The sequence below is a fragment of the Podarcis filfolensis genome (assembly GCF_964270895.1).
Source record: "Podarcis filfolensis genome assembly, chromosome: Z".
Lineage (NCBI taxonomy): Eukaryota > Metazoa > Chordata > Lepidosauria > Squamata > Lacertidae > Podarcis > Podarcis filfolensis.
In genome coordinates, this window is record NC_139617.1 from 21,827,365 (window position 1) to 21,839,647 (window position 12,283).

Sequence of the window (12,283 nt, forward strand, 5' to 3'; positions counted from 1 at the left end):
CAGAGAATGGGGTCTTGTCATCTGGGCACAAGAAAGGGGCTGTGAGCAGCTGTCCACTGCTTGCTATTAATCCAAGAGTTGGTTGTGCAAATGTGCCCACTGATTCAGCACACTTGCAACATTTATAAGCCCTGGGTTTTACTGCTGTTCCTTATTTACTGTAGCTTTTTAAGTAGCTTTTGGATTTTAAGGAACACGGTATTGTAAGCTACTTTGGGCATTTGTTACTATTAGGAAGGTGGGATATAAATTGCTAGATACTTGCTGAGATCTGGTTTAATGCAGTTTGTAAGCTGTGAAGTGTGTAGTTCAAATTTTAGCTTACCCGCAGGATTTACTTGGTAACCTTAGGCAGGTTGCTGTTCTGATCTGTTATCCCTGTCCCCTCCCTTGTCTGCAAGAGAGCTGGTGTGGCAAAGTTGCTAGAGAATGTTTGCCTTAGAGCAGGGGTTGAGAACCTCAGGCCTTTGGGCCAAATGCAGCCCTCTAGTCCTCTTTGTCTGGCTCTTGGGGCTATCCTCAGGCCACATCCCTCACAGGCACTGCTTCACATCCTCCTGGAGTGGTTTTGCCTTGAACGATGATAACTTTCACTTGCCTGGATGGAGGATATGGAGGAGTGTGTGTAGAATTTAGCTTATATTCATTGCTGCACCCACTTTTGCCTGTGAACCTGCCCACTGCTGGCATGTGGTCCCCAGAAAGGTTGCCCAGGAAAAAATGCAGCCCCCAGACCGAAAAGGGTTCTCCATTCCTGACTTAGTTGGTTTAAATTCCTACCTGGGCAAGCAGCACTCTCTCACCCTAAGATTCCTCATAGGGGTATTGTGAAGGGAGAAATGGGAGACCTATGTATTCCACCCTTCGTTCTTTGGTGAATTAACAATAAATAGTAAGAGACTTCACTGCTAAATTATATAATCATGTGAGAATTATGAGAATCCTCATTTTATATAAATTTTAAAGAGCTATAAATGTTAGAATTTGGAATAACATTAAAATGCAAAATTTGATTATGCAACATACTTTAATTTGTGTGAAGAGAATAGCCAAATGTTCCTAATACAGTTGTACCTTGGAAGTCAAATGGAATCCGTTCTGGAAGTCTGTTTGACTTCCAAAATGTTCGGAAACCAAAGCGCGGCTTATGTTTGGCTGCAGGAGCCTCCTGCAGCCAGTCAGCTTAGGTTTATTTTAAATTCTGCATATCATGGTAATATTTTCTACTGGTTTTTGTGTGCTCAAAGTAGTACAGGACTCCAGCCTTGTATACAGACAATCCATGTTTTGCATGGAGCCCTGCTTATGCTGGCAGGGCCCGTGTAAAGCATTCTACCCCAACCCATTGCTTTCCCCGTTCCGCTCTTTTAGTGACATTTTAGGGTCACATTGGGTTTGGCACCGTGCACTCGTGTGGGATCATGCACCAATCGGATGCGCATAAATCGGCCGTTGCCTGTCCTTGAAGGAGCATCTCCATCCCCATCATTCAGCCTAGACACTGAGTTCCAGCTCCAAGGGCCTTTTGTCAGTCTGTTCACTGTGAGAAGTGAAACTACAGGGAAACTTTCAGTTGTCACACCTGCCCTGTGGAATGTCCTCAGCAGATTTCAAAGAGTTAAAGAACTATATAATTTTTGGTAGACATCTGAAAGCAGCTCTGTTTTAGGAAGCTTTTAATGTTTGCTGTTCTTGCCGTTGTTGTTTTTCCTGGTGACTGGGGCAACAGAGTCAGATGGGCAGGGTATAAGAAATACATTATTATTATTGCATTATTATTATTGTTGTTCTTTAGTCATTTAGTCGTGTCCGACTCTTCGTGACCCCATGGACCAGAGCACGCCAGGCACTATATGCCTGTTGTCTTTGTTCATGGAGTTTTCTTGGCAGGGATACTGGAGTGGCTTGCCGGTTCCTGCTCCAGGTGGATCATATTTGGTCGAAACTCTCCACTATGATCTGTCCATCTTGGGTGGCCCTGCACCCAAGCTTCTCTGAGTTATTCAAGCTCCTTCGCCACGGCAAGGCAGTGATCCATGAAGCGGACATTATTATTACATTATTATTAGTATGTTGGTTGCATATTTGCTCTATGACTCTTACAACAAGCCTGTTTCATTGTGCTTGTGTGATTACCCTTATTGTTGTATTTCTTGGAGTTTCCAAAATCATGGATATTTCAGCAAAGTACATTTTCCCACATAATTCCCTACCTGAGGAAGGATCACATAGAGGCAAATTCAACCATTTTTATGTGAAATAGCTATAAGTAAGAATTAACTCCCTTTTCTATTTTGTCTACACAGTGAAGAATTATATGTGTAACTCAATGTTTAGTTCACCGTCATAAAAAAATCTGTTCAGTAGTAGAGATTGACTTCCTCCATGTTGTGTCTACTCAGGGTATCCTCACAGGGGAATTGAGGGCTGTAAAGTTTATAATTATTGGCAGACACTATATATACTGTCTTTCCACACTTCATTTACTTTACAGCTTGAACAGAAATGCTACTTACTGGTGTTAGGTATGGTAAAAAAAAGAAGAATGAATTTAAACAGTTGAAATTAGATGCAGATACCACTTCTTCAAAACCTGTCTCAAGCCCTGATTAGTATTAACAGTGACATTTAAATGCAATTTAGTTTGGTGTGTGCAGTGGAAGAGGGGGAACACTTGTAATCTTTTAAATATGGTTCAGATATTCTCAACTAGCTGGTTCCTTGATATAAATTTATGTAATATCAAATTGTGTTTTGGTTTAATTATTGTTTGACCTGATACCATAGTTATGAATATTGTTTCATCTTCTGAGTTGATCATACCATAGAAATGGGACTTCTGAGCAGATTAAAAGTGAAAGTTTGGTGACATGTACTTTGAATTTAACGAGCTTCTGGGTTCAGTCTCTGTCATCTCTGGTTAAAAAGAAGCTCATGTAGCAGAGCTGGGAAAGGATTTCTGCCCAAGAAGAAATAGTCACTGCTATTCAGAAGCTTAGTTCACACATAATGATAAGGCATGGCCAATGGCTTTGCAGGATTGAGCAGTACTGCTCGTGCCTGCTGCCAGGGTACTCCCACTTGGCTTCTCCACTGACACAGACAGAAGGAACAAGCCATGAAGCCTTGACTTGTAGTTACAGCTGAACCAGGATTGTGGTTTCTTTCTCCCCAAGAAACTATGATCAGCAAGCCAAGAACAAACCATGGCTTTATGATCACCAGGGGAGGAGTGAAGCAGGAGCAACCAGGCAGTATGTTCTGGCGCGGTTTTGACCTTGATAATCGTGGCTTTTTAAGTGTGCACCAGGCCGCAGGGTTAGATGGACAAATGGTCTGATCTGGTGTGAGGCAGATTTCTATGAAAGCAGATAAGCAGCTGCCAAATTCCTATTTGCCTATTCATTTGGAAGCACAAGTTGCAGTTTGGTGTAATGCCTGAATCAAGACATAGTCAGAGACTTGTTGGGGGAGGAGGGTTGAAGCTTTATTGGGAGTTGCTGCACATTCATAGAATCTTGTATAGTAATTCAACTTACCGTATTTTTCGCACCATAGGACGCACTTTTTCCCTCCTAAAAAGCAAGGGAAAATTTGTGTGCGTCCTATGGAGCGAATGCAGGCTTTCGCTGAAGCCTGGAGACCGAGAGGGGTTGGTGCGCACCGACCCCTCTTGCTCTCCAGGCTTCAGGAAGCTATTCGCTAGCCGTGGGAGACCCAGCTCTCCCACGGCTAGCGGAGCGCTGCATTAATCCCGAAGCTTGGGGCGCGCGGAGCTCAGCTCGCCCCAAGCTTCGGGATTAGCGCAGCGCTCTGCTAGCCATGGGAGAGCCGCGCGGCTCTCCCACAGCTAGCGGAGACCTTGCCAGCACCCAGAAGCTTGGGGCGCGCTGAGCTCCGCACGCCCCAAGCTTCGGGATTAGCGCAGCGCTCCGCTAACCGTGTCTAGGCTGCGGATAGTAGCCTGCTTCCCGGAGCGTCGGGCGCCCTGAAAGCAGAGCGCCCGGCGCTTCGGGAACACATCCGCAGCCTAGGCAGCCCTGCGGGAGGTCCCGCAGGGCTGTCTAGGCTGCGGATAGCAGCCTGCTTCCCGGAGCGTCGGGCGCCCTGAAAGCAGAGCGCCCGGCGCTTCGGGAACACATCCGCAGCGTGGGGAGCCTTGCAGGGCTCCCCGCAGGGCTCCCCACGCTGCGGATAGCAGCCTGCCGCCCGGCGTGAGGGGCGCCCTGAAGCAGAGCGCCCCTCGCGCCAGGCATACATCCGCAGCATGGGGAGCCCTGCAGGAGTTCCCCGCAGGGCTCCCCACGCTGCGGATAGCAGCCTGCCGCCCGGCGGGTGGGGCGCCCTGAAGCAGAGCACCCCTCGTGCCGGGCAGACATCCGCAGCGTGCGGAGCCCTGCAGGAGTTCCCCGCAAGGCTCCCCACGCTGTGGATAGCAGCCTGCCGCCCGGCGGGTGGGGCGCCCTGAAGCAGAGCGCCCCTCGCGCCAGGCATACATCCGCAGCATGGGGAGCCCTGCAGGAGTTCCCCGCAAGGCTCCCCAAGCTGCGGATAGCAGCCTGCCGCCTAGCGGGTGGGGCGCCCTGAAGCAGAGCGCCCCTCGCGCCAGGCATACATCCGCAGCATGGGGAGCCCTGCAGGAGTTCCCCGCTAGGCTCCCCAAGCTGCGGATAGCAGCCTGCCGCCCGGCGGGTGGGGCGCCCTGAAGCAGAGCGCCCCTCGCGCCAGGCATACATCCGCAGCATGGGGAGCCCTGCAGGAGTTCCCCGCTAGGCTCCCCAAGCTGCGGATAGCAGCCTGCCGCCCGGCGGGTGGGGCGCCCTGAAGCAGAGCGCCCCTCGCGCCAGGCATACATCCGCAACATGGGGAGCCCTGCAGGAGTTCCCCGCTAGGCTCCCCAAGCTGCGGATAGCAGCCTGCCGCCCGGCGGGTGGGGCGCCCTGAAGCAGAGCGCCCCTCGCGCCAGGCATACATCCGCAGCATGGGGAGCCCTGCAGGAGTTCCCCGCAAGGCTCCCCAAGCTGCGGATAGCAGCCTGCCGCCCGGCGGGCGGGGCGCCCTGAAGCAGAGCGCCCCGTGCGCCAGGCAGACATCAGCCAGCCCCACAAGCTCGGGGACAGCAGGGAGGCGCAGCGCCACCATCCCGCTGTTCCTCGACCTGGTTCGGTTTCCCTGACCTGCTTTTGGGGGGGAAATAAAGGGAAAATTTTTTTCCTTTATTTCCCCCCCAAAAAACTAGGTGCGTCCTATGGGACGGAGCGTCCTATGGTGCGAAAAATACGGTATGTGGTTGTATTCTGCAGATCGTGCCTAAAGCCAGAATCGTGTATAGTTGGGTTCAGTGGGGGCTGGGATTGCCAATGCCATTTTCCCTAGCACCCTGCCCCTTTCTGCCTCCTTTCTATTTTTTAATCTTTTGCCATATGTGTAAACCTGAATGTACACAAGTTTAATGTGCATAAGTTGCAGGCTTACTGTATTAGCTCAATTACTGTGTTGTGTCCTAGGCAGTGGTACTAGCTGTGGAATTGGGTTCTTGCCCAAGTGTGGCCTTCGTGCTTGGCACAGAGTCTAGGAACAACAGGCCACATACTGCCAGCACTGGTTCTAAAACTAGGAAGCAAAGTCAGGTCAAGGAAAGGTTGGTGGACACACAAGCAGAGGGTCAGTCAATTTAAGTAAGAATAGGCAAAGCAGGGATCAAAATTCAAAAGGCAACAAGCAAGTTGGGCAGTTCTGAGTGGCGGTTGGACAGGGCAGGCTTGAATGTTGCTCCAACAAGCAAAAAACCCAGTCAGCCTTAAAGAGGATTGCAGCTTCCTCTGAGCAACATTCCTTGCTCCATGAACAGAGTCTCAACTCTTAAAAGGCATGAGGGAGGCCAAAGTTCTAGGTGGCCTCCAAATTAGATTCCTTGAAGTCTGAGGAATGCAAGCAGAGAGGCACTGGCATCACAGGCTTCTCTGATACTGGAACTCCCAAGGAGATAGGGATATTTGAGACCGATTCTGAGAGCAAACCCTCCTTCTGTTCCATGATGTCCTTTGTGTCTGCAGCTTCTTCACCTGAGAATGGTGTGGTTGAGAGCACTAGTTCAAAGGAGACTGCTATTCACAGCAGTTTAGGAACTGGGCACAGTTTTGGGTTTGTTTGTTTGTTTTTGCTTTTAAGCTTTCTAGCTTATTTTTTTAATGAAAAAATTAAAAAATTCCTAACAGTGAAGACAGGAGTGCCTGGCGTGCTCTTGTCCATGGGGTCACAAAGAGTTTGACATGACTAAATGACTAAACAACAACAACAATAATTCCTAACAGTCTTGGGAAGTTAAGCACTTTGGAAAAAAGTGCCTCCCCAATTGCAGTGAATATAAAGGCTGTACCTGCACCACTGCTGGTGCAGATGTGCTGCTTCATTACATCTTTTATTGCATTGTATTTTGAGGTACTCTCTGTGCCAGGCGTGGGATAGAGGACATTTCCCTCCACTTTGTAATCAGATAAATATGAAACAGGAGCTTGGCACTCAATAAACTGAAAAATGCTGATATGTTGGGGAAATAGAAGAAAAGCTCTTACATTAATTATCTTTTTAAAAAATAATTTAGGTGGCAGCCAATGCTCACATCCCTCCAAACTATCTTCTCAAAATCTGTGAACGCATTGGACCTTTACTGGATAAGGAGATCCCACAGAGTGTGCTTGGGGTGCAGACTTTGCTGGGAGTGGGACGGCAGTCATTACTAAGGGCAGCCAAAGGTAAGATATGTGGCATTTTTCCTTTGTCATATTTTAAAACCTCTAGTACCATTTTACAGAGGCCCTGAAAGTGGCTTAACTTTATATAAAAAAAACTTACCATACATAAAGCAAGCAGTGAAAATAACATGTTATTCTGTGTGTTTTACATAAATTGCACTTCTGGTTAACATTGAAAATAAATAGGCAAATAGGCAGAAAGAAAGTAATTAGTTGAAATGAAACGTTGAAACAGGCAACATTGCGTCTCATGAAAGCTTTTTTCTGAATAAGTACAAGCATTTCCCAGAAATAGCTTTGCAGAGAAGGGAGGAATGAGAACGAGCTCAGAGAAGTCACGGCTTTCATAGTTCTGGCAAAACAAAGCAGTATTGGTTGTAGAGCTCAAGCATTCAGCTCAAGTTTTTTACCAGCTTTGAATCTTATTCACACAGATTGTAGGTACACAGCTTGGAAAGTATCAGCATTTGCAGCTCTCCACAGAGGAAGGCCCCCTGAAGTACCTTCAAACTATTCGAAACCACCAAATGTGGGTAAGGAACAACTTACAGTGTTTAAGTGCATGTTTATTATTTATGGAGTGGCTTTTTAAATTGGAAATTTTTCTTTAGCCCAAAAGTTAACTTAGATTTATGGCATCATAGAAAGAGCATTAATATAATGGGGCAAGTGATTTTTTTCCAGCTAGAACATTATTAGTATCATCAGCAATTCCTGCCATGGTACATGTAGAATGCATTGAAATATGCACTTATTTTGCCTGTAAGAAAAAATTGTTTTATAAAAAATGGAAAGGACAAAAATACACCTATCTAGTCTCTTGCTGTAAAGGCAGGACTATTCATTCCGTAGACATGTTTGTCTGGGGGAATTTGTTTAATTTAAAATCTACCCTGGGAAGAAATTTGTAGATGCTGAATTATGGCAGTAAATGAAATCCTGATTGTGAGCAAACAGCATCCACTGACTCACCATCTAGATGACCTCTTTTAAAGATATTATGCTGGGAGTAGATAACACTTAATGATTCTACTGAGCAAAAATAAAAATAAAACCCAAAATATTAGTAAAAATAAATAATTTTAAATTTTGTTTATAAACAGAAAAAAAATCTCAAAACCCAACTTTGGATATGTATGTGTATAACAGTGACGGAATGTGAAGCTTGGCTCAAAAATAAAAGTGCTTTTTTAAAAAACCAGAAACTTTGAAAGGAAGAGCTTTAAATGGCAGTAACAGGAGGCTTAACAAAATAAGCAAGAGCAGAAAAAAGAGGCAGTGTTCAAAATGGCATTAAATATGTTTAATAAAATACAGTGGTACCTCGGGTTACATACGCTTCAGGTTACACACTCTGCTAACCCAGAAATATTACCTCGGGTTAAGAACGTTGCTTCAGGATGAGAAGAAAAATCATGCGGCGGCGCAGCAGCAGCAGGAGGCCCCATTAGCTAAAGTGGTGCTTCAGGTTAAGAACAGTTTCAGGTTAAGAACAGACCTCCAGAACGAATTAAGTTCTTAACCCAAGGTACCACTGTAGTGAAATACCCAGCATGTTTTGGTGAAATCACCTTTGAGCGCAAGAATATAGAGGACCAAAGACAGGGCCCTGTAGACCATAAATCTGGCACTGCCAGGCCTGTACTACTGATGCCAACACATTGTAACAGCCCTTATACTGTGTAGGGGCTTTTCAATGGGAGGGTGGCGCTTCTGTAGTCCCCTTGCACCCACCATGACTTCTTCCGAGATGGCCTTACATGTTTTCAACTAATATTAGCCGTAAGTAGGCCAGACCTGTTGTTACACCTGATACTGCTCTAATGGTTGCCATGCGAACCTCTGTTTTATTGGTGGATAAGTAGATTTACAGCAGTTTAAGTCATTGGGATAACTGTGTTTTTCCCTTCTCCCTCACTTTTAGTAAATATAATCTGTGCCAGGCAAACAACTGGATATGGGCGTTTCAGCCATTTGTTCCCCTCGTCCTTCTACCAGCACATCAAGATGCACAAGAGAATTCTTGGGCATCTGTCCTCTGTGTATTGTGTAGCCTTTGATCGCACTGGGCGGCGAATTTTCACAGTGAGTTGAAGAAAACTGCAATATTTCAAAACATTGCTTGACTTTGTTTGTTTGTTTGTTTTGCTCTCTCAAAATACCGTTTTTGGACCTAGGGACCACCTTTAAATCAAGCACATCTGAGGCTTCATTTCTTATTTACCCCTCATATATTTTAGCATATATCTGTATAGTGGTAGGTAATGCTTCTGTTGTGATCTACCTTAGATCTGGACATGGGGAACTGGAGCTGACCAGGGGGCTGGATCTTTATCTCCACACACACTTGTGGGTCAAGCTTGGCAGTTGGATGGGACAGCCCAGTTGTAAAGCCGTAAATCACTTGGTGGCCCATTTTTGCCTATGTGGTTTGAAATAAAACTTCTGCAAAAATGCCTGTACTGTGCTTCCCAAGCACCAACAGCCCTGTGCAGGGGGCTTTGCAGGCACCCTTTCATCCAAGTCCTGCAGTTACCTGCCCACACCTGCTGTCATATCTATATGATATTGGGTATTTGGTTGAAATGGGCTTGGCTGAAATGGTCTTTAGGACAAATGATGAGACCTGACGACCCAATTAAACTCATGTTCGGAGGTTCCATACCTCTGTGGCAGTGGCTCCAAATCAAACAAGTTGAATACTATGTGATCTTTATTAAAAAAGAAAAGGAAAAAAAAGAATGCATGTGTCCTTTAAAAAGAAAATGAAAAGGTTTTATATTTTGCTTATAGTCAATCATTTAGAAACCCCACTTTTTCCAAGAGGAATGTCATGTAATGTCCTTGGTTTCATGTTTGCTACTTTTCTTTTATAGCTCACAAACAACTTACAGGAATGTTACAGAAGCTGCTAGTCCTTCATACAACTGTAGCATTTTCTTTGCAGGACAGCATGAAGCCCTCCAAGTTAGGGTGGACCAGACTCGAGATCCATCTTTGTTTTGCTTCTCACAACAGTCAAAACATGACTCTGGGGCACTCTCAAACAGGGCATGAAAGCATTCTGTTGTAGTGGTTAGAGTATTGGACTAAGTCATCAGAGAGATCTGAGTTCTAATCCCTAATCACTAGTGGACCTTGGGTCAATTTCATTCTCTCAGTCCAACATCACAGGGTGATCACAACATCACAGGCTGGTTTTTAAAAATATTTTTTATTGACTTCAAGAAAACAAAACAGCAGCTTTGAGTAAACATAACAGAACCCATTTGCAGATTGTAGAATAATTAGTATAGACTCAGACACTCAGTGTGACCTTATGACCTTCGACAGCTTCACCCTTGTCCTTTTAATTATCCCAGTGATTTTAAATGCCAATGAAGGTATTTAATATTTATTTATTTATGACTCAGAATAGATAACATAAAAGAATCATTACATTTTATGTGATTATTATGCTTCAGTATAGTCCATCCACCCTCTTGAACCAGTCTTTCTTCACTGCAACACTCATCACTTGTCTGTGTTGTGTACGACATTAAGACAGGGCTATATCCCAGACATTATTGAATGCTATCTCTAAATAGCATTATACATGATTTCCATTGCTGAGCAATGACCATATGAGCCATAAACTATACAATATAATTATGCTTAATTGTTGGATTAAGGTCATTTTCCAGTGGCAGCAGTGCTAAGAAATGATCAAGCAACGGGGGTTGACCCAAGACCAAAACACATTCACTATTGTGATCACAGGATTGTTGTGAGGATAAAGGGTGGGTGGGTGCAGGAAATTGTTTATGCTTTTTTGCACTCCTTGGAGGAAGGCCAGGGATAAACTACTACTACCACCAAACCTAATGGCACTCAGGCAGTTAGCAAAAAGAAGGGATACATACATCTCTAGGGTCATAGTGAAAACAGTGGCACTTCTGCATGTTATACTTTGGATATTGTTTTTTTGTGTGAAACATTAGGGTTCGGATGATTGCTTGGTGAAAATTTGGGCTACAGATGATGGACGTTTGCTCTCAACACTCCGAGGACATTCGGCTGAAATTTCTGACATGGGTGTTAATTATGAAAACACCCTCCTTGCTGCAGGCAGCTGTGACAAAGTAGTCAGAGTCTGGTGTCTTCGAACCTGTGCACCAGTTGCAGTGCTGCTTGGCCACACAGCTTCAATAACCTCTATACAGGTAAAGTAGATGAACACTGTTGTTTTTATCTTTGCTTTTGTTTAGCACTGAGTTACAAGACTACATTTGCTTGGCCAAATGCATGTTAAATACACCTCAAATTTGAAATTTCCATCCATCAAACAATTTTGTGATGGGCCTATTTTATTGATTAGCCTTATTATTTTTTGCTTACTTTTTTATGGTCAAAAGCAGTCCAGAACAATATTTATTCAGTGAGTGTGTTTCATATGCCCAGTAAAATAGTTTTGTTTTTGTTTTTAAGCTGGAAGAATGAGGGAAAATCCTAAAACCAATTCACAATATCTTTTTCTAAAATCTTTAGTTTTCTCCATCAAGAAAAGGAACAACTCGATACCTCACTTCTACAGGTGCTGATGGAACTATCTGCTTCTGGCAATGGCATTCAGATACAATGAAATTTAAGTACGTATATTTCATTAGATTTATTATTTTAGCTCAGTTTTCTGCTTTTGGACACATCAGTGTTTTCTTAGGTCAGCTTGGTGGTGTGCCACAATATGACTTAGCTTCTGCTGTGCTATAAACTTCACCATATGTACCTTGGGTCACTGTAGAGCATTGTAGGGTTTAAACCAGGGCTGTCCAAGTTTTCTATCAAGGGGGCTGCAAGAGTAATTCAACACGGGCAGCACACTATTGTTCCACTGGGGGGAAGTGAGCCAAAAAATCTGTCACCCCTCCAGCCCTTGCGTTGCTTTTCCAAAGCTGGCTAAGCTAGGTGCAAGGTTGGGGTGGGTTCCTAGAGCCCTCCCACCTTCTTCTCAAAGCTGAAAGAGTGCTAACTAGGCTTTGGGAAGGAGGCAGGAGGACTCTAGGATCCTGTCAGAACCCTCACACCTCCTTCCCCAAGCCCACTGCAGTGGGGGGCGTGGCATCAAATGTTGTGAAAGGCCACAAATTAGGCCTCAATGGCACATTACTTTTGAGTCTTGATGTTTTGGATGGAGAATTCAGAACTACGGCAATCCTGTATTTCCTAGAAGCTCCTTTTCATTGAGCTGAACCATTGTTCTATTTTGTTCAACATGGTCTAAATGAGAGATGTGCAACCTTAGACCCAGGGGACAGTTGCAGCTCTCTTGGCCTTTTTGTCTGGTGCTTAAGACTCTCTTGGGGTCACCAGCCATGCTCTGTGGCCTCCTTGAGTGCTTTTGCTTGACAAATAGGAAATTGAGCTGTGGTGATGCTTTTTGATTGTCTCAGTGGAGGTGCGTGTATGTAAAACTTGTGACTTTTGCATGATGGGAATACAGACTGCTATACCATGCAAAGAGTCACGCCTGTTGCACTGCCCACTTCTGT

General features: G+C 45.0%; 1 protein-coding gene across 1 annotated transcript in view; it reads left to right on the plus strand.

Annotated features, from left to right (window-relative positions):
- BRWD3 (bromodomain and WD repeat domain containing 3) overlaps positions 1–12,283 on the plus strand; it is a 78,002-nt gene that overhangs the window by 10,695 nt on the left and 55,024 nt on the right. Inside the window, exons 5-9 of the mRNA XM_083595785.1 lie at positions 6,605–6,755; positions 7,190–7,288; positions 8,680–8,840; positions 10,736–10,957; positions 11,283–11,383. Of these exons, the coding sequence (XP_083451911.1) occupies positions 6,605–6,755; positions 7,190–7,288; positions 8,680–8,840; positions 10,736–10,957; positions 11,283–11,383 (734 nt within the window). The remainder of the gene's footprint in view (positions 1–6,604; positions 6,756–7,189; positions 7,289–8,679; positions 8,841–10,735; positions 10,958–11,282; positions 11,384–12,283) is intronic.